This window comes from Macaca mulatta, chromosome X, assembly GCF_049350105.2.
Source record: "Macaca mulatta isolate MMU2019108-1 chromosome X, T2T-MMU8v2.0, whole genome shotgun sequence".
NCBI lineage: Eukaryota > Metazoa > Chordata > Mammalia > Primates > Cercopithecidae > Macaca > Macaca mulatta.
The window spans coordinates 9,769,461-9,795,702 of record NC_133426.1 but is presented as its reverse complement, the minus strand read 5'-3'; the positions used below and the strand labels follow the sequence as shown (position 1 = coordinate 9,795,702).

The following is a 26,242-nucleotide window of genomic DNA, read 5'->3' as shown; positions in this document are numbered from 1 at the left end:
GTGGAAGCCCTGAGAGAGTGAGTGTGTGTGAAATGAACATGGAGTCCTGCAGAAGGAAGGAATGTTCTACCAGCAAGTGTCCTCTGGATCCAACCTGTTAGGAGCCTGTGGGACGAGAATTTATGGATGTGTTTTCAATTTCTCTGACAGAATCTGTTTGGATTGAGGACGGCTGTTTCATCTTTGAAATATGTGTTCCATAACAAGCACTTGAATCACACATCAATTGCTCCCTTCATTCTGTGAGCCAAGCCCTGACTAAAGGGGTTTGGAAATCCCCACAAGGTGCTCTCTGCTTATTGCTCATTCAGAAAGAAAAAAACATGTCTTTAATGAAATGCAATATTGAGGAACAGCCAGAAATAGATGCTCCCTATCTGCATTCACATATGGTAGCTTCTTTCTGGCCAATTGACGACCAATGAACTGGGGAAGAGCTTTAACAATGGGCACTCCAAGCACCCTGTGCTCAGCCGAAGCACGCTGGTCCTGATGGAAGTTGATGGAGATGGACATTTCTAGTCCTTTCTCAACCCATGAAAGCCCAGGAAACCCATGCATGACCCAGACTTTTATTTGCAAGGCCATCCTGGTTAGCTCTAGCTAAGCCTCTAGAATTAAAACTGATGGGCTGTCACTTTTCAGACAAAGTCTATTTGTTCATTCTCCCCCTCTGGATTTTAACAACATCATGGTGACAGGAAATGTCCAAGGCCCACAAAACGCTGTTCTTTCATGAGTTTTACTAACAGACTCATTTCTACATTAACACTATGCTGGAGAGATTTTTCTCTGTCTGGAAGTGCAGAGAGTATTGAGTTTTAGGTTGCCTGAAAATAAGCAAGCTATACACTTTCTTGTGTTCCATGAATTCTTGCTCCAAATTTCAAACTAATCAATACATAGTTCAGTATCCATGCATACTGATGCTTTTCTGCTCTTCGAGCCAATATAAAGGTAGAGAGAAATGGAATTTTACCAAGTAGCTTCCTTTCTATAATTTCCCATTAATTGGGAGACAGGTTTTTTAAAAAATATATCCCTTAAGAAATCTGAGTTTTTGCTTTGTTTTGTTTTTTGGAAAAATGACTGCAGGGACTGGGAAAAAAGCATTTGGCTAGTCTGATCTGTGTTTACTTTCTGTGGCCTTATAATTAAACTAAAGTGTTATATGTCCTTTAACAACACAAAATTAACTGAAGTATTTCCAACTAAAGCTACTGAGCTTCAGATGATGTCTACCATTTGCCTGGTCATATTCCATGCCAAGTACTGTACAGCAATTACCTCATTTAATTCTCACAGCCATGCTGCTGTGGCAAGAGCAGTAGTTCACTCTACAGAGGTGGGGAAACCCAGGCTCAGAGAAGTTCAGTCCCTTTGACAATGGCACACGGAGCCAGGACTCAATGGAGCTGGAACTCAAGTGCAGTCCTATCGGCCTGTGACATTGGTGTGACTCCCTGAAAACTCAATATTGAAATTCTGTTGGAAGACTATTCTGGCTGGGCGCAGTGACTCACGTCTGTAATCTCAGCCCTTTGGGAGGCCGAGGCGGACGAATCACTTGAGGTCAGAAATTCGAGACCAGCTTGGCCAACATGGTGAAACCCTGTCTCTACCAAAAATATGGAAAATTAGCCAGGCGTGATGGTGTGCAGCTGTAATCCTATTTACCAAGGAGGATGAGACAGGAGAATCACTTGAACCCAGGAGGCAGAGGCTGCAGTGAGCCAAGATCACGCCACCGCACTCCAGCCTGGGCAGCAGGGTGAGACTCTATCTCAAAAAAAAAAAAAAAAAAAAAAGATTATTCTGTTTGCTTTTAGGGTATCATGAGACCACAAAAGTTTCCAGGCATGGCTTTAAATGCCACCAATATGCCAATGGCTTGATTTACATCTCAAACATTAATGATTCCCCTGAGCTCCAAACCTGAATGTCTAAGAGACATCTCTCACGTAGCATTTCCAAAAGGGAGCTCCTCACCTAGTCTAGCCCATCTCAGTAAATGGCAACTTGGTTGTACCATTTTATATCCAGTCCATCAGCAAATCTGTTGGCTCTACCTTGGAAATACAGTTTGCCCTCCATATCCATGGGTTCTGCATCTGTGGATTCAACTGTGGATTGAAAATATTCAGGAAAAAAAATGGATGGTTGCATCTGTACTGAACGTGTACAGATTTTTTCTTGTCACTATTCCATAAACAATGCAGTATAACAATTATTTACATAGCATTACATTGAACTAGGTATTCTAAGTAATCTAGAGAACATTTAAAGCAGACAGGAGGATGTGCATGGGCTATATGCAAATAATACAGCATTTTATATAAGGGGCTTAAGCGTCATGAATTTTGGAATCTATGGGGGGTCCTGAAAGCAATTCCCCACAGATACTGAGGGGCAACTGTAAAACTGGAATTCAAGAATCTTTCTGGGGCAAGCCCCCATCATCACTCACCTATTTTTTTTTTTTTTTTTTTTTTTGAGATGGAGTCTCGCTCTGTTGCCCAGGCTGGAGCACAGTGGCACGATCTCAGCTCACTGTAACCTCTGCCTCCCAGGTTCAAGTGATTCTTCTGCCTCAGCCTCCTGAGTAGCTGGGATTACAGGCGCCTGCCACCACGCCTGGCTCATTTTTGTATTTTTTAGTAGAGACAGGGTTTCGCCATGTTGGCCAGGCTGGTCTCAAACTCCTGACCTCAAGTGATCTGCCTGCCTCGGCCTCCCAAAGTGCTGGGATTACAGGCATGAGCCACTGCACCTGGCGTATTTGCAATAATACTCTTAACCAGAGCCCTGACTTCCAGTCTTGCTGTCCAACAGTCAGAATGGTTTGTGGACAACCCAAGTCAAATCATGTCACTCCTCTGAATTCCAGGACTTTACCTGGTCCTTCAAGACCCTGAAGCATCTGCTGTGTCTACCCTCCTCCCAAAGGGAAAACAAACCCAACTTCAAATACCCCCACTCCCATCCCAAGGCTGCAGCCATCCACCCCTGGTGGGCCCCCAGCAGGCTAGGCCCATTTCCACCTCAGGACATTTGCACTTAGCTGTCCCCTCTGCTGAGGCTATCCTTTTCCCAGCTGTACCTCCAGCTGGTCCCCTCCCCTAACCAGTGGGGACTCCTCTAACCACCAACCACCCATATTAAATAGCACCTCTTCTAGGTCAAGGATCTGTGGGCATCCTTTGTTCCTTTCTTTTCTTTCTTTCAAATTTTCTGTAAAGTAGAAAGTTTTCATGAAAAAAAAAAACTCATATGAAAAGACATAATTCAACCCTTGTGGTTCCCAAATAAATAGAAAAATTTGCTCTTGAAAGAAAGTATGAAAGAATGAATGAATGTTAGACCATTGCCCAAGCTGTACTCCCCAGCCTTCACACAGGGCAAACACAGATGGCCTGAGGACAGTGTTCCTACCCAATCCTTGGAAACTGATAGCCTCAGTCTGAATTTTCATTTGGTCATCGCCCACCCAGCCAAGAACAAGGAATTTTAAAGCTGACCTAATGGACTTCACAATCTGCATACCAGTCTTAAGATGGGTCTTTAACTTTACTGGATAGTTCTACCAAGTCATGGGGACCAGGTTTCCGGAGGTTCTACTGTGTAGAAACACACTGTGAAATCAGTATCTCTTCCATTTACAACATGTTTGTTGCGGATTCTGTGCTTATTTTATTTTTAAAAATAGAGTTCAAACATTTAATATTTAATAAGGTGCCAACATTTACACAGAGTGTTACAATAAAAAAAACCCAACACGTTGCTATGTGGTCGTTCCAATACCAAATGTGAATATATCTCATCAAAGTCACCCGGAGGCTCATTCCCAGCACCTCTAGGATAGCAAATAAATAGTTATTACCGCGACGGTGAAAATAGGGTCTGCTTAATGTTTCTCAAGTCAGATATACAGGCTCTCTCCTCATGTAAATCATTTCAAAGGCTAGAAGCTTAGTCTGATAGAACACTGCCCATACAAAATTAAAATGAAAGCATAATATTACAATTATGTGGTAATTCAATAGTTCTCCTTGGGTTTCTCATCTTTTCCAGCTCAGCATCTAATAATGAATACTAAGTAGAATTCGCACATGTTGGTAATTTAAAGTAATCAGTTCTCACCTAAGTGACACAAACTGCTCTAAAATTTTCCATTTCTGTGACTTATTAGTCTCAAAATCTATCTATTTACACATCTCCTTTGTAAGGTCTTTGGGAAAGACTGAACAAAGAACTGAGATTATCCGGTTCCAAGTAACAGTAAGCACTGAATATTGAATGACTTCGACTTCTAGCACATTCTGCCTTTCCCTAAAAGCCACATGAGCATCTGCAATCCCAGGGGATGCACTAAAAACCACTTAGAAGAAACACACATGTCACTTCCAGGGTGCCCTTATTTGGTGCTTTTGTACAACACATTTCCTCAGTGAGAGCAAGAAACACGTGATGTGTGTCATGAAACAGCTCCTTTCCCATGATGTGTTGATGGTTTTTTATGTAAACCTGATTCGGAAGGAATCCAGAAAGTTCCACAAATATCTAAAGCCTTTGGTTCTGGAAGAGGAAAAAAAAACATAATTCTGAAAGATGTTTATTTCACCTCCACGTCCCCGTGCTGTTCATCAGATCACCAGATAAAGTGGATAGAAGTTCTGCATTTGGAAAGAGCAAATACCCTCGGGATCCCTACCCAACTACATTTACAAGAGACAGTGCATGGCAGCATGTTTCCCATGGGGTTTGTCTGAGCCCCCAGGCCCCTGGGCAAGTGGACCACATGACTGAGTTAGGACTCCACAGAAGGAAGACAGTTTGCTGTGGTAGTCCCCACCGCAGACTCCTCATCCTTGACCTTAGTCCACCTGTCCAACTTTGACCTTCTATTGAGGAGAGCCTGAACCCCCCAATAAATCAGAGGATCAACTTACAAAAGAAAGTAAGACTGGGTTGTTTCAGTTAAGTAACTCTTCCAACTGTTTGCCATGAATTTGCAGATATCTCTACTCTAAGCACTGGGGAGGACACAAATCCTAAGGTCCCCCTCAGTGACCTTGGCCTGGAAGCATATTTTCCCTTCATTCCCCTCCATGGCCTCAGCCAGATTAGAAAGAAATGCTGTGGTTTCACTGACCTTTGGCTATCTTTTCACTGTTTCATGTTCCCTTTTGAAGCTGCTCGTTTCAGCTAAAAGGACCTCCTGGATTCTATAAAGCCAGGCTATAACGAATACTCTTTCCCAGCACACACTGGCTCTGAGGAGACCACAGGAGAATAAGAGGGGAACTACATGAAGTGGTCATTAAGACTTTTTAGGATTTAAAGCCCAGGAGAATCCAACTTCACTTGTAAATGTTCCGTAGAAACCACAACACCAACACTAACATTAAGACCTGTTACTTGAGGCTTACGTACTATAAATATGACAATGAATTTTATTCTTTTATAGGACCAAGGATTAAATTCTCTACTATTGACTGGATATTGTCACACTGAGGTGGCTACTTGTTATTTTGGAAGGAAGGGGTCAATGAATTACACAAATTTTCTTAGTGTGTCAGCATGATCTGACTTAAAAATGTCTTAACCCAGAGAAAATATATATTTTGCACATTAATCAGAAGTTTCATAGAAACCCATTTGTAGCTAGGTTTTTGTCCAACATGAAAATTCTTATTAGAGCTAAGAAATTATGGATTTGGGCTGGGAATTCTAGGTCAAATCTGAGAGAAGGGGTGGGGAACAGGAAGGTTAGAAGAGCATTCACAGGGGTTTGGCAAGAATGAAAACAGGAAGGGCAATGACAAGGACATGATGACGGCATCCAATATAGCAAACTTCCCCTCCTGAAGACCAACACTCTTCCTTAATAAGATAATATGAATTTCGTTCAGAGAGTAATGTGACTAGCTCAATATTTTCCTTCCCACACTAGTGTGTGGCTAGGGGGAGCCACGTGACAAACTTCCAGTCAATGCATACAAGCTGAGCATCTCTGGGGAAGCTTTGCTTTCCTGATAGACATTGTACCTAGTTGCTTGCCTCTCCCTTCCTTCCTCTTCCCACTTAGAAAGCAGGCATGATACCTGACAGTGCAGGAACCATCTTGCAACTCTGAGGCAATAAGCCAGAGGACAAAAGGTGAAAATGGTGAAAAAGAAATAGCAACTGGATGGGGATCCCAATGATATTATGGGGACAGTCCTGGAGTACCCCCTTCTCAGGGTTCTTATTCAGCCCTTCAGCGTTTGCTGGGTTTTCTGTTATTTGCAGCCAAATACACACCTAAGTGATGCAGCACTATCCAGTGACAATGAGATTGAAAAGGATGAGGGGCACTTAGTGAAAAGGAAGGGACAAAGACTAAAGAGAAAGGGCAAGTGGGATAATCTTACTTACACAGATCATATGGTGGACCTAATACATAGCTTAATTCCTTCCCGCAGAAAAGACCAAAATCCTGACTAAAAGAGTAAATGTGTCGTTAAGTTCAAATACAAAGATGCCCAGTGCTCAAATTGGCTGTATAAAATTTAATGCTGTCCTCCTGCGTTGTGATTGCTAGTATGAAGTGCATGCTTATACATTAAAACTGGACGTTTTGCATCCTACAGAGAAGATAATGGAACAGATTTAGAATCAATTTAGTATTTCTCTTGCAATCCATTTGGAGGGATTCCAACTGAGCACTCGTATGCCTCATCCTCTCCACAGCCGCATCTGATAAGACCTGAGAGGAAAAATAAGTAGTAACATTGGGTAGCCTGTTTGGACTCTTGCATATGCTACTTGGAAATGAAACCACGCTTATGGCAGGCTGGGGGCATACCGGCTATGGCCCATGGAAGTGCTGAGCTGATCAATATTGAATGCATGGGCAAAAGCAATAAATAAATGAAGCAAATGCAATGCGGATGCAAATCAATGATCGGGTGAGTATATCCTCAAAATAAGGATGTGTCCCTTTGTATGGGAGGAGACACAGCACAGTACTATATGCTCCAATAGTTCATCATGCAGTCCCAGGATGCCAGTCTTGCATAGAGAAATGATTTCTTCACACTCATCATGGCAGGCGCCCCTGATGTTGGTTCAGAAACTGATGGATAAGCCAGATAACAGGCTGAGAACAGGAGCAAGAAACGGGATGGTCGTGAGTGGATCCACTGGCATACTTGCAGCTTTCACTGTGTTCAAATTTAATTTCTTTCTTTTTCAACAAAGTAAGTGCAAATGTCTTTAGTATGATTCAGTAACATAGCAGCAAAACTTCAAGAACCAATAAATAATGACACTGACATGCCGATACCCCTTTGTCTTTTGGACTCAACACTTCACGTGTGTTCATAAGTTACAAACATCAGCCTTGAGCAGAAGGGGTAAAAGTTTCTTGAGTCAGCATTCATGCTCCACATACTTGTACAGATCACATCATTTACATCATTTACCCACCCACATGCTCCCACAGCAGCAGCAAACTCATTAGGAAACACAGCTTGAAACTCGTACGGGGTTAAAGCTATAAAATGCCTACTCATTGATGTTTTCGTTTTTGTTTTTAAAGGTTTCATCCTTCTTCCCCGCCTTTCAAATAAAGCTTTTGTTTCCGCTGTCCCCAATGCATGATCTTTCATTGGGATAATAACATATCATTTATTTCTTTTTAAATGACACAGTCAGTGTTTTTCTGAAAATAATTGCCACCTTGTTGCTAATTAAACATGATGGATTCGGGGTCCTGGTTTGCCATCTGGGCCATATGTCTCAGAACATCCTTTTTTGTGATGATGCCAAGAAGTCTCCTGGAGAAGAAACAAATAGAGAAAAGAGGTCAGCCTTGCAACAATGACTCATCCCTCTCCCTAAACCCCAGTGCCTTTTCCATGTGGACACAGAGACAGACAACATTTCCCAGCCTCCCTTGTGGTTAGGCAGAGCCAATGGAGGGAGCACTGGCCAATGCCTATGGGTGGAGGTGACAGATGCCGCTCCCAGGTCTCCTGTGCATTTCTCCCCACTCTCTCTTCTCATCTGGCAGCCAGAGGCACAGGAGCCAGTGAAGGGCTCTGAGGATTGACTTAGGAGCCACCAGATTCAAAGACCTAGGTCCAGAGCCCACCTGCAATCCACACTGGATGTAACATGTGAGAAAAATAAACCTTTATTGCATTAGGTCACAGAGATTGCAAGCTTGTTTATTAAGGCAGTAAACCTATGATGACTGCTATATCCTCTTAAATTTCAAGACTGTAATCAATTTTAAAAGGGTTTATGAACGGCATTGTCAAAACTTGACCACACCACAGGAATTCCAAGTATAAGGTATTTTAAGTAAAAGAAATTTTAAGTACAAGATAAAAAGTGATTCTATTTGTAATTCTATCTTACTGGGAGGATAAAGTTTGACATTTATCTCTGACTACATATGTAAATTGCCTCCTCTTCCAAAATTCCATTGCTTTCAACTTATAAAAAGAATGCCACTTCCCAGAGTCCATTGTATGGGACCACCAAGACTGTATATCACACAATGCCAAGGAGCACTGCTCACAAACACTGCAGTGGAAATTGTGCCCTCTGGAGTATACAGTGCACATTTGCACAACCATTCATAGCAAGCCTTGCTTCATTATTTTACTAAATGATGACCTGCAGGAACACATCATGCCCCTTGGGTAAAATGAAAAGTCTGAGAGAAGGAGAAGTGAACAACTTCTTTGGAAAAAAAGAAGTTCCATTGCCACATAAGTCTGCAAAATAGTACTCACTGTATCTCCACTGTACCCCCCAAAAAAGGGGTATGGGGAAGCAAACTCTGGTAGTCTCACACTAAAATACTGTATAGTATTAAACCCATTAAAATAATGGGTTTCTACTCTGTGTAGTATGATAATATTAAAAAAAACAGAAAACATAATTGTAATATACTGTCATTTATTTAATTAAGGCAAAATTAGTCAAATTTATCTCTTAGTGAATATGAAAAGGGGATGTAAGTATTCTAAGCAGTATTCAAATCAGTTACACCTGGTGAAATAGACGCTGATTAGTGAAACTGTCAGGCCAGAATTCTGACTTTTTTGACTCTGACTACACTGGACCTTAAACAGTCTTGGAAAAGGTATCCGTTTCTTGTGTTGGTTTCCCCATCTATCACACTGAGGGAGACAGCAGATAAGGCCCCTTCCCCTCCAACTCACAGCAACATCTTTAGGAAAGAGTAAAATAGTGAGAGAGCATGCTAAGCAAACAGAATAATGACAATATAAATTACAAAAACATTAAAAGAATATGTCATGACCCTACAGTGATTGTTTTTCTTAAATGGGGAGGAGTACTTGATAAACGCAGGAAGCAGGACAGAATTTGACAATTAATACTTTGCAGCCCCCAATGTAATAATTAGCTTAACCAATAATTATTAATGGATACCAAAATCATTGGGTGAATGGTTGCTGGAAAACAGAAAATTCACATGGTCTCAAAGTACTTTTCTACAGATTATGAACAAAGAGAAAAATGTCACTTTACAATGGAGGGTTCTGGTCATCACCACCTCATCCAAGCAATGGAGCTTATCATCAACAAAGTCAGAAAAGCAGACTCTATAACATTACCTATGTTGGAATGCTGCCAAAAACTACTTAAGCCAAATTGAATCATGAGGAAATAATCAGACCCAGAATGTGAGACTACTGGTCTGGACTCTTCAAAGGAAATCTTTGCATGTAACAAACCTGCACATGTACCTCTTGTATCTAAAATAAAAGTTGGAATTATTTTTTAAAACCTCTGTCATTAAAAAAAACAAAACAAGGCAGGGAACTGTTCTAGACAAGAGACTAAAAAGGCAAAACAATGCAATGCACAAACTTTGATGGAATTCTGAGTTGACATTTGAATGAATATCAACTGGATATTGGATGATATATTGAGTTACTGTTAATTTTACATCATTATGGTTTGGTAGTTATGTAAAGAAAATGTCTTAGAAGATGTCTGCTTCATTCATAATTGCCAAAACCTGGAAGCAACCAACATGTTATTTAGTAGGTGACTGGATAAACTGAAATGTAGCATATCCAGACAATGGATATTCTTCAGCAATAAAAACAAAAGTGCTATCAAGTCATCAAAAGACCTGGAGGAAAATCAAAACGTGTATTGCTGAATGAAAGAAGCCAGTCTGAAAAGGCTACATACTGAATGATTCCAACTACATAATACACAACATTCTGGAAAAGGATGGAGACTATGGAGACAGTAAAAAGATCAGTGGTTGTCAGGGTTTGGGGGTGGAAGAGAGGGATAAATAGGCAGAGCACAGGGGATTTTTAGGGCAGTGAAACTACTCTGTATCATCCTGTAATGGTGGATACATGATATTGTATATTTGTCAAAATCCACAGAAATATATGACACAGAGTACACTCTAAAGTAAATTATGGATGTTAGTTAATAATAATGTATTGATATTGGTTCATCAACTACAACAAATACAACAGTAATGCAAGATATTGACAATAGTGGAAACTGAGGGGGGAGAAGGGGATATATGGGAACTCTGCACTTTTTGCTCAATTGTTCTGTAAACCTAAATGTTGTTATAATCCTGAAACAAGACCTACCTAAAGGAAACAAATGTTAGTACTCTTCTTTGCAGTGAGATGCTGAGTTCTCCTGGGAAAACCCATCTGTGAACATGAACACAGTTGATAGATTCAAGGTCCAACAAGGGCTCTGGTCTCACACAGGAAGGTTGCTGGGTCCAGCTGGCAGAGCATGAAAACATTTCTTTCCATTCTGAATTGTCTTAGTTGCTTCGGGCTCAACTGTCATAACGAGGGCCCATTGCAATCAATCAACCAGAGATACACATTTTCTCAAGGGCACTGTTACCCAATACTTTGCCAAATCACCCTGCTTCTACGGTTGCAAAAGCTTTAGTGGGCCCCGGTCTCATCAGAGTTGCCCTTTTGCTTTGGCAGCTGTGTATTTCTGCTGAGAAGAGCAGTCCAGACCTCCAGACCTGAGGCATGTCAGAGCCTTAGAGGCCCACATAAGAAATAAAGGTTTCCCAATCAACAAAGTGAAGAGACAACCCACAGAATGGGAGAAAACACTAGCAAACTACCCATCTGACAAGGGATTAATAACCAGAATGTATAAGGAGCTCAAATAACTCTATAGGTAAAAATCTAATAATCTGATCAAAAAAACGGGCAAAATATTTGGATAGACATTTCTCAAAAGACATACAAATAGCAAACAGGCATATGAAAAGAGTACAGTTGGATAGTTTGTAACACAAAGGGCAAATGCTTGAGGTGATGGATACCCCATTCTCTATGATGTGATTATTATACATTGCATGCCTGTAACAAAACATCTCATGTATTCCATAAATATACACATCTACTATGTACCCACAAAAATTTAAATAAATGTTTTTAAACAAGGTTTCCTCCCAGGGTCAGGTAAATTTTGTTCTAGCTCTGATGATTCTAATTAATTTCAAGAAAGCCATGATAGTTAGGAAAGGTGGCTTTGTTACTGGGAAGGGCCTCTATTTATAGGCAGATAAGAGTCCCCAGTGAGGCCCCTTCCCATGCAGTAGCAGTGAAATGAGTCCCAAGCTGGGCCCATAGGACTCCTTCCACCCATCCAGCCCTCCACCTGGGAAGGCTTTACGCAGGGTTTCTCCACCTTGGCACTAGTGACATTTAGGCTGGCTAATTATTTGTTGCAGAGAGGCCATTCTGTGCACTGTATAACATATAGCAGCATCCTGGGCCTCTACCCACTAGATGCAGCAGCATCCCCATCCCCCATCATGACAACCAAAATGTCTCCAGACAATGCCAAATGTCTCCTGTGGAGGGGGGACAGGATTGCCCCTGGTTGAGAACCACCATCCAGATTAAAAAGTACTAAAATAGTTCCACACCAGTTGGTTTATAGCCACTGAGCTAGACACCCTGGGATGTCCCCTGCCAACCTCATACCTTATAGAACTACAGCGAACTCCCCACAATTCATAACAAATGAGTTCATCATCTGGCACCAGCTCTTAAATACTTTCACTGTTACTCCCAGCCAGGAGCTTTCAGACACAAATAGACCTCTGTGGGTGAATCTATAATATACCATAAACATAGGACACGGAATCCCGTTACCTGGCCCCATATCCTCAGTATTTTACTGAACAGGTATCCCAAAATGCAGCCATTCCAGGAATCTGGATACTTAAGGATGCTGCCACATATCTTCCCATCATGCCCAGGTCTACTCCCCACTGTTGTTGGTCCCAGAGGGTGCTGTATGGAGGGGATTGATGTCCTCAAGGGTTAGGGTCAGTTGGCAGGGCTCTCCATCAAAGGTCCTCCCAGCACCTGGCAGCTGATTGTGCCTCAGGAGATAGGAGACCTGTAAGAACCCAGATGAGACTGGCTCTGCAACCAATTCCCTTTAACCTTGAGCAGTGTTTTGCTTCTTAGAGTCTCACCTCCTCATCTGAAAACTAAAGGGAATGGGGGAGGGGGGAGGAGGGGATGGAGGATGGTTAATGGGTACAAAAGATAGTTTAAAAGAATGAATACAATCTAGTATTTGACAGTGCAACAGGGTGACTACAATCAATAATTTAACTGTCCATTTAAAAATAACTAAAAGAATTGGAACGTTTGTAACCCAAAGGATAAATGCTTGAGGTGATGGAGACTCCATTTACCCTGATATGATTATTATGCATTACATGCCTGTATCAAAATATACCATATACCCATAAATATATACACCTATGTACCCACAAAAATTAAAAATAATTTTTAAAAAAGAAAAAAAGGGAAACCAAATGTCCATCAACTAATGAATTGATCAGCAAAATGTGGTCTATCCACACAATGCAAGATGATTCAGCCCTAACAAGGAAAGAAGTATGGAAACATCTTCAGTGTGGACGAACCTTGAAAACATGATGCTCTTTGGGAGACCGAGATGGGCGGATCACGAGGTCAGGAGATCGAGATCATCCTGGCTAACACAGTGAAACCCCACCTCTAGTAAAAATACAAAAAAATTAGCCGGGCATAGTGGTGGGCGCCTGTAGTCCCAGCTACTCGGGAGGCTGAGGCAGGAGAATGGTGTGAACCCGGGAGGTGGAGCTTGCAGTGAGCCGAGATCACGCCACTGCACTCCAGCCTGGGCAACAGAGCGAGACTCCATCTCAAAAAAAAAAAAAAGAAAGAAGGCATGATGCTCAGTGAAAGAAGCCAAACACAAAAGGCCACATAGTGCATGATTGTACTGACATGAAATGTCCAGAATAGGCAAGTCCACAGAGACAGAAAGAAGTAGAGTAGTGGTTGCCAAGGGCTGTGGTATAGGAGGTAACAGCTAAGGGGTGTGGGGTTTCTTTTGGGGGTGATGAAAATGATCTAAAATTGTGGTGATGAATGCATAACCCATTTTCTACTAAAAACCACTGAATCATGCATTGTAAATGGGTGAATTGTACAATATGTTAAATAGGAGTGGTGAGAGAGGGCATCCTTGTTTTGTGCTGGTTTTCAAGGGGAATGCTTCCAGGTTTTGCCCACTCAGTATGATATTGGCTGTGGGTTTGTCATAAATGACTCTTATTATTTTGAGGTATGCTCCATCAATACCTACTTAATTGAGAGTTTTTAACATGAAGGGATGTTATTTTTATCTAAGGCCTTTTCTTCATCTATTGAGATAATCATGTGGTTTTTGTCTTTCATTCTGTTTGCGTGATGAATTACATTTATTGATTTGTGTATGTTGAACCAGCCTTGCATCCCAGGGATGAAGCTGACTAGATCGTGGTGAATAAGCCTTTTGATATACCGCCAGGTTCAGTTTGCCAGTATTTTTTTTTTTAATTGAGGATTTTTGCATCAATGTTCATTAGGGATATTGGCCCGAAGTTTTCTTTTTTTGTTGTATCTCTGCCAGGTTTTGGTATCAGGATGATGCTGGCCTCATAAAATGGGTTGGGGAAGAGTACCTCCTTTTCAATTGTTTGGAATACTTTCTGAAGAAATGGTACCAGTTCCTCTTTGTACCTCTGGTACGAAGAATTCAGCTGTAAATCTGTCTGGTCCTGGGATTTTTTTGGTTGGTAGGCTATTTATCACTTCCTCAATTTCAGAATTTGGTCTATTCAGGGGTTCAACTTCTTCCTGGTTCAGTCTTGGGAGGGTGTATGCATCCAGTAATTTATCTATTTCTTCTAGATTTTCTAGTTTATTTACATAGAGGTGATATAGTATTCTCTGATGGCTGTTTGTATTTCTGTGGGGTCAGTGGTGATATCCCCTGTATCATTTTTTGTTGTGTCTATTCGATTCCTCTCTCTTTTCTTCTTTATTACTCTAGCTAGCAGCCTATTTTATTAATATTTTCAAAACAACAACTCCTGGATTTGTTGGGTTTGACTTTTTGAAGGGTTTTTTGTGTCTCTGTCTCCTTCAGTTCTGCTCTGATCTTGCCTATTTCTTGTCTTCTGCTAGCTTTGGGGTTTGTCTGCTCTTGGTTCTCTAGTTCTTTTAGTTGTGATGTTAGGGTGTCGATTTGAGATCTTTCTAGCTTTTTGATGTGGGCATTTAGGGCTATAAATTTCCCTCTTAACACTGTTATAGCTGTGTCCAAGGGATTCTGGTATGTTGTCTCTTTGTTCTCATTGGTTTCAAAGAATTTCTGATTTCTGCTTTAATTTTATTATTTACCCAGGAGTCATTCAGGAGCAGGTTGTCAATTTCCATGTAGTTGTGTGGTTTTGAGTGAGTTTCTTAATCTTGAGTTCTAATTTGATTGCACTGTGGTCTGAGAGACCGCTTGTTATGATTTCAGTTGTTTTGCATTTGCTGAGAAGTGTTTTACTTCCAGTTATGTGATTGATTTTAGAGTAAGTGTCATGTGGCACCAAGAAGAATGTATATTCTGTTGTTTTTGGGTAGAGAGTCCATATAGCCTAGAAAATCCTAAGCAAAAAGAACAAAGCTGGAGGCATCATGCTACCCAACTTCAAACTATACTACATGGCCACAGTATCCAAAACACTACAGTACTGGTACATAGACCAATGGAACAGAATAGAGATCTCAAAAATAAGACCACATATCTACAACCATCTGATCTTTGACAAAGCTAACAAAACAATCAATGGGGAAAGGACTCCCTATTTAATAAATGGTGCTGGGAGAACTGGTTAGCTATATGCAGAAAATTGAAACTGAACCCCTTCCTTATACCTTATACAAAAATTAACTCAAGATAGATTAAAGACTTAAATGTAAAACCCAAAACGATAAAAAGCCTAGAAAAAAATCTAGGCAATACCATTCAGGACATAGTCACAGGCAAAGATTTCATGATGAAAACCTCAAAAGCAATTGCAACAAAAGCAAAAGTTGACAAATGGATCCTAATTAAACTAAAGAGCTTCTGCACAGAAAAAGAAACTATCGTCAGAATGAACGGACAACCTACAGAATGGGAGAAAATTTATGCAATCTATCCATCTGACAGAGGTCTAACATGCAGAATCTACAAGGAACAAATTTACAAGAAAAAAACAACCCCATCAAAAAGTGGGCAAAGGACATGAACAGACACTTCTCAAAAGAAGACATTTATATAGCCAACAAACATATCAGAAAAAGCTCCGCATCACTGATCATTAGAGAAATGCAAGTCAAAACCACAATGAGATACCATCTCACATCAATCAGAATGGCAATTATTAAAGTCAAGAAAAAACAGATGCTCGTGGGAGTGTGGAGAAACAGGAATGCTTTTACACTGTTGGTGGGAATGTAAATTAGTTCAACCATTATGGAAGACAGTGTGGTGATTCCTCAAAGACCTAGAACCAGAAATACCATTTGACCTAGTAATCCCATTACTGAGCATATACCCAAAAGAATATAAAGCATTCTATTATAAAGATACATGCACACGTACGTTCACTGCAGCACCATTCACAATAGCAAAGACATGGAACCAACCCAAATGCTCACCAGTGATAGACTGGCTAAAGAAAACGTGGCACATATATACCATGGAATACTATGCAGCCATAAAAAGGAATGAGATCATGTCCTTTGCAGGGACATGGATGGAGCTGGAAGCCATTATCCTCAACAAACTAACACAGGAACAGAAAACCAAACACTGTATGTTCTCACTTATAAGTGGGAGCCGAACAATGAGAACACATGGACACGGGGAGGGGAACAACACACACTGGGGCCTGTCGTGGGTTGGGGAGGGAGAGCATCAGGATAAATAGCTAATGCATGTGGGGCTACCTACCTAGGTGATGGGTTGGTAGGTGCAGGAAACCACCATGGCACACGTTTACCTATGTAGCAAGACTTCACTTCCTGCACATGTATCCCAGAACTTTAAATTAAATTTAAAAAAAAAAAAAAAAAAAACAGAACAGTCCCCACTGGAGAGCCTGCCTTGGGTAGCACCACTTAAACTGGATTATGTCCATGTTCCTTAGTAGATAACAAGCTCCTTGGCTTTTAAAACAACAACAACAACAACAACAAAAACACTTTTTGTGCCCCCTACAGTTCCCAGCTAAAATAGATGCTCAATATAATGTTGAATAAACCAATGTTGCTTTGAAAAAAATAAGACTTGTTAGTGTTTGCAAAGTGATAACTATAACACACACATACGTACATACACACACACACACACACACACACACACACACACACACACACACACACACACACATATACACGGAACCCTCCCATATCTACAAAACCTGGTTTTTGTTTCCCTATCTTCACCCTGGAGACAGTATCAAAAGATCAAGTATTTGCATTCTGAAAACCTCCTTTTAAAGCTCTGTGACTGTAATGTCTAAAAGTTCAGTTGATTATAACAGCGCTAGGGAAATATGAATTCAGGAGCTGCCTTGGGTTCGTGCATAAATTGTGCCCTGGCCTGTGATGATAATTATCACAAAAGAAGAAAGCCGAACATCAACCCAGAAGGAGGTAACATCAAATCCAGCAGGCTTCGTTAGTGGCATGAAATGTCCTATTTGATTTAAATCAAGTGTTTGAACTTCTAGCCCCTTTGGGTAGTAGTTCAAGCAAATTCAATGAATTATAAACTACCAGATCTATGACCAAGGACATAATTCAGATTCGAGCAGCTGGGCTCTTCTGTGAAAGCTACCCTGTCCAAGCCCCTGTGGACCACCTAGCAGGGCTTGGGGAAAATCTGACACCGCCTCCCTTACTCACTTTTCCTTTCTAGAACTTTCATAGGGAAAATCTCACCCAAATTCATTCTTAGCAACTGGAGGCTTCCTAGATTGTCGCATTCTGATTCCTGGTCCAGTTTTATGATGCCCCTTGAACCCCAGACCTGAGAAATGCTGCAGGTGATCCAGGCCAGTGGTGGAGCTCAGGCTTGTGGCCATCCCGAGCAGGGAAGGCACAGGGTGGCCGAGCACATCAAACATGAGAGCTGGCCAGAGACGTGCCTGACCTGGCAAGAAGCCCAAGGAGATGAAAGGCCCCGCAGACAAGGATCCCTTGCCAGCACTAACGCAGCAGCATCTGTGTTTGTTTAAAAGATGTAGAGTGAGAGAGAGTGCAATTTTGCTTTCTTGAAGCACATTCGGGGCCAATTTCGGCACCCAGATCTTCACGGGAAGACCTCATGGGGCTCTGTGAGGCGTGAGTGGGCATTAAGGGCAGAGTTTCCTGACTGAACTGAAATTCCAATGATAACTGACATTGGATTATTGTTTTCAAGGAAAGGAGAAACTGCTACACACTTGAGACAGCATGGCCAATCACAGTGGTATTTATACCAAGTATAATACTGGAAACTCAAGTGTATCAATCGACTTTAGTGGTTCTCAAGGTGGGGTCCCCAGACTGGCAGAAGCAGCATCACCTGGGAGCTTGTCAGGAGTGCACATTCTTGGGCCTCACCCTAGACCTCCAGGGATCAGTACTTCTGTGGCAGGGCCCAGAAATCTGGATTTAACCTGGAGGTTTAATCCTCCAGGGCATTTTGATCCACACTCAAGTTTGAAAAACCACTTGAGCTCCTTTAAAATTCATCAGCAGAAATGATCCCTAGCCTTGTCAAACACAAGGACTCATTTATTTTTCCCTATTGATTGCACCTCCCACATGCAAGACACTGCTCTCTCTGTAGTCAGAGCTAAGGAGGACGCTCACTCTGCTGGCCAGGAGTTCTCTGGGTAAATTTGCAAATTGCAGAGCCTGTCCCCCCATGTGCTTGCTACCAGGACAGCAGGAAGAAAGCAGAATGAATAGGATTGCTCATTTAGCTATACAGGGACATCCAGTCCAAGGTGACTCAACTGCACAACTAGTGACATTTTGGGCCAGATGTTTTATTGTGGAGCTGTCCTGTTCACTGTAGGATGTTTAGCAGCATCCCTGATCTCTACTCACTAGATGCCAAATAGCATCCCTCCCTCCAGTCATGACACCCCAAATTGTCTGCAGACATTGCCCAATGTCCCTGAGAGGTAAAATCATTCCAGTTGAGAACTGCTGTGTTACAGTGTGCCGGCTCTGGAAATATAAGCTATATTAGATAGTTGAGCCTCTGGAATCTATAAAGGCCTAAACTTTATTAGGTACCAATGTCTCCAGAACCCATTCCCTGCCTCCTACTCCCAGCCCATAAAGGAATAAAATGGGCAGATATAACCCTAGGTTCCAGGCTACCCTGACCAAGCCAACCCCTTCCCTTATACAAGCTTCTGATACCATGGAACTTGGGACACTCAGAGGCCAAGGAATGGCCTTTAAGGAAGTGCACCTCTGGTGCTACTACAGTGGACCCTCAATCGTTGCATTGTTGGTTTCCTGATTTGTGACAACACAAAACAAAAGAGGCAGCAGGGACAATGCCATGGGGTCATGAAATCTCTCCATTCTCCAATCATGTTTATTTCAAAAACAAAGTTGTTTCGAACAAATTGATATATTAGGAACAATCTGAGCATAATATGGATTTTACCTTTGCTTATGTGTGATTTCATCCATGAGAAACTCTAGGCAAATGCAGAGAACTGTACCCAGCTGAACCCAGTGAGATCAGCATACACAAAATGCACGTGCCCAGCCCCCAAACATCCACAAGCAACCTCAGTTCACGCATGTGTGAGGAGCCATGCCCATCCACACCTGCTGTGACCACTTCCCCTTGAGTTCAGGTTCCCCTCCTTCCACCCCTTCCCAGTAATTCATAAGTGTCAGAGCTTGTGAAACCCACCCCGCAGCCAACTTCAGGCCTTTTTAAGATGAAGTGACATATTTCTGTTGTATCCCTGTATTTCTTTTTTTTTTTTTTTTTTTTTTTTTTGAGACAGAGTCTCGCTCTGTCGCCCAGGCTGGAGTGCAGTGGTGCAATCTCGGCTCACCGCAAGCTCCACGTCCTGGGTTCATGCCATTCTTCTGCCTCAGCCTCCCGAGTAGCTGGGACTACAGGTGCCCGCCACCATGCCCAGCTATTTTTTTGTATTTTTAGTAGAGACAGGGTTTCACTGTGTTAGCCAGGATGGTCTCAATCTCCTGACCTCGTGATCCACCTGCCCCGGCCTCCCAAAGTGCTGGGATTACAGGCGCGAGCCACCGCGCCCGGCAATATCCCTGTATTTCTTAACCATTTAACTAATGTGTAACATGGTACTACCACTCTTCTTTTTACAAGACAGGGTCTCGCTCTGTTGCTGAGGCTGGAGTGCAGTGGTGCAATCCTAGGACACTGCAGCCTTGGAGATCTGGGCTCAAGTGATCCTCCTGCCTCAGCCTCCCGAGTTACTGGGACTATGAGCACACCTGGCTGATCTTATAAAAATGTATTTGTAGAGATAAGGTCTTGCCACTCAGGCTGGTCTCGAACTCCTGGGCTCAAGTGATCCTCTGCCTCAGACTCCCGAAGTGCTGAGATTACAGGCACGAGCCATTCATGGCACCTGGCTTGGTACTACCATTCTTATTACATTCTCACCTCTTTTATGTCATGTATCACTGATGAAGTTTTTGACTGTTGTGTACCTAACCCCATTTTTCCCAGAAGTCCTGTGGTTTGCATGGATCACTTTTTGCATAGTGCTGTGATTTTGAGGACCGCATATATCATGTTATAGCAGAATCTCCTCCCTAAGCCAAGTGTCACATGTGGCGGGGGGTAGAAAAGCAACGCCAACCCCTTCTCCTGTGGCTCTGCCCCTTTTTACTCAACCTCCCTCAGCCCAGGCAGCAGTCCAAACTGGACCGCCCCCTTCCCTGGCTACACGGCTGCCCAGCCCTAAGTCCCAAGCCCCCTGTACATTTCCTTCTCAGCACATTCACCACAGCTTACTGCCATTCTCTTTGAAGGACTGTTCCACCCTGTGGCCCTCCACATCCTTCAGGGCTGAGACCATGTCTCACTCATCTTTTTCTCCCTAGGTCATTCTGGCCACATGACCGGCTACTCACCCACTCCGCGTCACCAGGCACTGCCGGAGCCCCAGTTTCCGGAAGATATCCACCACTGTTTCCATTGGGGTATGGTCTGTGACTGTAAATGGGCTGAGGTTCAGGATGCGCCTCAGCTTCAGGGGATGTGGGCTGTTGGCCGGCAGCTCGGGGGGTTCCTCCGTGAAGTACATGATGGAATTGCTCACAATGCCCTCCTGCCTCTGTCTGGCGTTCTCTAGAATGGGGTGAGCAGGAACAATAAGCCACACAAAAATCCCTTGCTGAGCAACTCCCCATCCCACACTCACACACAGCATCTAGAATCCCACAGAAAAGAGGTTCGGAGGATGAACCACACATTCTTAATAAGGGGCTTTAGCCAAACATCTGTGGAATTGGCATCTCTCTGCAGCTAATGCTGTGTGAGGGTCCCCTGCTGTGACCGGATCATTTGTTGCCAAAGTCTGGCAATATGGGCCTGACCCAGATGGCCCCTTTGGGGACATTCACTGCTTCCCCCCAGACTCCAGGCACCCCAAACAGCCCAGGGCCCTCCATTCTGGCTTTCCTTATGCTCCTTCACCTCATCATGGGCTGGAGTTTGACGTGACAAGAAACTTACTTAGCTGCCCGATGACCTTAATACATTGTTTTTCTTTTTACGAACTAACTTATAACTGGCCCAAATGGCATTATGAATCCTGGGAGGAACAAGAAATCAATACGGCCAGCCCAGGCTCACAGCCCAGAAATGCAGCTCAATCCCAAATGCGACCCTTGGGTCCAAAGAAACAACCCCAGAAAAGCTGCATCCCCCCACCCCCCACCACCCTTTGGATCTCCTGTCTTAAAAATGGGCCATTTTGTGGATCTCTCAAAGAAAGATAGTAAAACTGTTATGGTAGCAATTAGCCTATTTCTGTCTGTAGAAAAAGCCATGTGAAAGAAAGTTGAAGAAAAGTAGGGTAACAGGAACTCATTAGAAATACAGCTTAACGCAGTGCTAGAAACCCAGGCTATTTTAAGTCACACATGAAATAAATCCATTGGTCTCAAGATATTTCTCCAAGGCGATTTTCCTTCTGTTGGAATTTTAATCTTTCTTTTGGTTCATGGGAAAAGGTTAGGGAAAATGTACAGCAAGGCTTGCTTTAAAATGGATCCTGGTTTCCATAATACATTTCTTGCCTTCTCAAAGACTACTACTCACCTATATTGTTCTTTCAAAAATAAAATTCTAACTGCCTCCTCTAAGGCCATTTAGTGCAATAGAGTACTCTAATGGAAAACTGGCAGCATTTGGGGTCAGGCTGAGTCTGAAAAAGGGTCTCTGTTTAAAAGAGGAACAGAGGGCCTGCTGGGCAAATGCCTTCACATTATATGGGTCAGGTTAAATCAAGTTACATCAAATGGGGTATGATTCTGCCACAAATACCAGACGACTTTGATGCACAACATGTTTTCAAACGTAGACTGTTTGATATATACTACGTACTTCTCTCCTAAACCAAGATGTTTCTGTCCTTACCCACTAAGACAGGGAGGCAACTGGCAACACATACTTATTTGCTCATTTCCATAGACCAGCCGATTCTCTTAAAGTCCCACTAACAGGATTTCCATCAATTTCAACCATTGAGTGAATGTCAGGATTGGATCAAGCCGCAAACCCCAATCAAGAGTTGATGACACGGATTTACTGAACCCCTTCTTAAACCAAATACAATTTAATAAATGGTTCATCCACTTGCTACAATAAAATAAATAACATGCTTATATCTCCTTTGAACCTACTGATTGGGTTAGAAGCCCTGATTCTAACAGCTACTAGCTCAATGAACTCTTACTCACCAGTGCACTCCCAGTGCCTGGACAATGCCTAGCACATAGTAGACACAAAACAGATATTTGTCAAATGCACATATGAATGAATGAATGAATGAGTAGGTCTACTAAATGTCAGTGTATCTGGTTCTGCTTGCCACATAAAACTGAACCTATCTCACATAGGAGGCATCAGGAAGGAAAGCCCACAAGGTATTTACCGCCAAGCAAAAATATAGGCATCAGCTAGAGTCAGAGCCAGAGGCCTAAGCTATACACCTTGCTATTCCCACAGTGGCGACTGCTACTCTCCTCAGAAAGGTTCTGCTAGGCCACTTTGCAACTCTATTACAGACTTACAGGAGGCTTCAAACTTTGTGGGTAGAGGTGCTAGGAACAGGCAAAAGCCTATGAATGGAAAGAGAACCAGCAAGAAAGCTCTTTGCAATTCTCTACTAAGTGAAACATCTACTCTCAGTTTGGACCAGAAATCATCAAACACCAAAATGCCTGCATGTAAGTTCACAGAGGGCAGAGGCAGTGTGCTGTCATCCGTGGACTCTGAGCTTCTAGGATGGTATCAGCACATGGTGGACACTTAAGAAATATTTCCTGTGTGAAAGGATAAACCAACTAACTCCTCACCCAAGGGATGAGCCAGTGCTACAAGAAAAGAGAACCACAGACCCCAGGAACACTTGGGAGTCTGTGTTGAAGAAGAAACCAAAACAATACAACCGAAAATGCATCTTCTTAAAAGAGCTAAAAGACAAAAAGGAAATTCACTAAATATCAATCATGTCTTCTTTGGTGATAAGAAAGTAGGTAGCTTTTTAAATGTTTCCTTTTGCTTCTGATTTCCCCAATATTTGGAGTGTGTATTATTTTCACTTTGAAAAAATGTAATAAACTTCATTTTTAAATGTTTTAAAAATAAACTGTCTTTAAAACTGTCTTTAATGTAGGAGGTTTGCCATATATTCTACTAGAATGAGTCTCAGTGTCCACAGCTCTTGAAAAAGAATGTCCATTTTAGGCCAGGCACAGTGGCTCATGCCTGTAATCCCAGCACTTTGGGAGGCTGAGGTCAGCGGATCACTTAAGGTCAGGAGTTCGAGACCAGCCTGGTCAACATGGTGAAACTCTGTCTCTACTAAAAATACAAAAATTAGCCATGCATGGTGGCATGTGCCTGTAGTCCCATCTACTCGGGAGTCTGAGGCAAGAGAATTGCTTGAATCTGGGAGGTGGATGCTGCAGTGAGCCGAGATGGCGCCACTGCACTCCAGCCTGGGAAACATCGCAAGACTTAGTCAAAAAAAAAAAAAAAAAAAAAAAGGAGTGTACATTTTATGAGCACCTGCTAAGGTTACTCAACTTAACATTCCATTTCCTAAAAGCAATATGTTCACATGCCAGATGTAGAGATGGTAAATAATAAAGTGTGAGTAAGAGGAATTTCACAAACTATGTGATAGGCCAAGAAATTTTTCAAAATTGGAAATAATCACATATTCGTTAGGCTATTGAGTGGCTTTAAAGCAATGGTTCTCAACTGGGAGTAATTCTGCCCCCACCCTCAGGGGACATTTGGCAATATCTAAAGACATTTTTGGTTATCACAATAGGAAAGGGCAAGCGCTCCTGGCATCCAGTGGGTGGAGCCCTGGGACGCTGCTCAACACCCGAGAGTGCACAAGACAGCCCCACCACAGAGAATCATCCAGCCCCAAATGTCAGCGGTGCTGAGGAGGAGCACTCCCACGTGAATTATGTTTTCAGGGAGGTAATAGTCTATCATCCTGTTAATTTAAAATGCTTAGCCAGGCATGCTGGTGCGAGTCTGTAGTCCTAGCTTCTCTGGAGGCTGAAGCAGGAGGACTGCTTGAGCCCAGGAGGTAGAGGCTACAGTGAGCTATGATCGCGCCACTGCACTCCAGCCTGGGTGAAAGAGTGAGACCCTGTCTCAAAAAAATTTTTTTAAATGCGTCCATAAGACAGATATAATTAATGAGATAGGTTAAAATGGAAAATTGAAAGCAACCACAAAAGTAGTACAAAGATAAGATAAAAAGGTAAAGACTATACAGAAGAAAAAGCAGATTATTTTACAAGTTAGTGTCTGTCCACTAAAGCATGGAGAAGTCCCTCTATGTGTGTATGTATATACATAAACATCCCCAACAGAAAGATGTAGATGACACCACTGTTCTCCATGACCTAGTCCAGTAACTAACAGCCCTCCCGGGCAGAAACCTCTTTTCTCCCTTGTCTGACAGATCTGACACTTAACTTCTTGTTCAGTGCTAGATATACACCCCTTTCTGCAACTAAGCATCTTCCACATACTGGAGAATAATTATTATTAGGTTGGTGCAAAAGTAATTGCGGTTTTTGCCATTGAAAGTAATGGCAAAAACCGCAATTACTTTTGTACCAGCCTAATAAATCATTCACCCGACCACAAAAACCTGAGAGTTTCCTTAACTCTTCCCTGAAACTCTAACTTTCCACCCTTCAATCATCTCTGCAACTCCCCGCTGAGTCCTCTTTGAACCCTACTTAACTTCAGAACTCAAGACAAGAAGCACCTGAGCCCTGCTGAGTACAGACGAGTCCTCATATTCGCAGAGCAACCAGAGGTAAAGGGCCATTTGCCAGGAACTTGGGCAAGAGTCGCATATGGCCCCATGTGCTAGTATGTGATGGTGAAGAGTCATGTTGCCCAGGTGGTGCTAACGAAGTGCTCTCTAACAAAGAAAACGCCATGCTTTGGCATTTCAAAACATAACAAAACATTTTCAGCTCCATCTGAGCAGTTGCTACAATTTTTAAACATGATATGTAAGAAAAATCCTTATTTACCTCACTTACCTTTCTTTTCTGATCCATACTATCTTGGATCTGTCTATAATCTTTGCTCCCAATTCCTCTAGGAAGTGAAATTGGCATGGGATAGTGGCTAGCTAAATGCTGTCCTATTTCTATACTCATAAAATGGCACAAGATTCCTCAAATACAGGTCATGCACCTGTACTTCTCCACCAGAGTACAGGGACTCTTCTACTTCCACAGGCCAAAAAAAACAGCTTTTCTGATTCCTCAGAGCAAAACACTCCTTCCCTTTGCACAAACCATGTAAATAGCACCTTCTATATTATTATCGGTCTGATTGAAAGCATATAGGTAGTATTTACACCGTGTGGTGCCTCTTCAGACATTCCAAACATAGCTTCTAGAAGAGTACTTGGTTGGTAAGCTTAAATTTCTTCTCTAACCGGTTGATGACAATTACTGCTTCCCACTTGATTACAGTAATGGGTTTCAGCAAAATTAGTAAGCTGCCTCTTAGCAGGTGTGCCTGGAGCTATACAATAGATAATAGATTCTGTGACATTTATTACCTTAGTTTTTAAATTTCAACCTTTGCTTAAAAGATTCTAGGGAATGAAAAACTTTTTAAAGGCTGCTGATTACAGTATTTTTAAACAAACCCAACCCTACTTAAACAACCTTAAAAAACCTCATTACTTATAAGGCAATATTTACACAAAGGCACCTACCTACCTGTTAAGCAACAGGACCTATAATAAGGAGAAGCATCGCTGAACACTTAAGCACAAACTTGCTACAGCGTCTAAAATACCAAATCAATTTTTGCTTTGGAGGAGGTAAAAATGTTTGAGTGTCAAGCTAAAATGGGAGAGGATAGCTTATCTAAACTTATTTTTATAAAGCCTTTGATGAAGATGCCTTAAAGATATTTTAAAGCTATGTAACATCGGGAAGAGGTTTAAGGGAGGTGCCTTGGAAACAGGAAACAAAGGATAGGGAGAGAAGGAAGCAGTTGCCTGGTGGAAATGTGTTCACAGTGGGCCATTCCAACATCAGAC

At 42.2% G+C, this 26,242-nt stretch overlaps 1 protein-coding gene across 1 annotated transcript in view; it reads right to left on the bottom strand.

The window, feature by feature from the left end:
- Window positions 1-3,666: 3,666 nt before the first annotated feature.
- The window catches only part of CLCN4 (chloride voltage-gated channel 4), a 79,036-nt gene continuing 56,460 nt past the window's right edge, over window positions 3,667-26,242 (bottom strand). The window contains exons 11-12 of the mRNA XM_028842115.2: window positions 20,544-20,760; window positions 3,667-7,820 (exon numbers count right to left, since the gene is read on the bottom strand). Of these exons, the coding sequence (XP_028697948.1) occupies window positions 7,730-7,820; window positions 20,544-20,760 (308 nt within the window). The 3' untranslated portion in view covers window positions 3,667-7,729. The remainder of the gene's footprint in view (window positions 7,821-20,543; window positions 20,761-26,242) is intronic.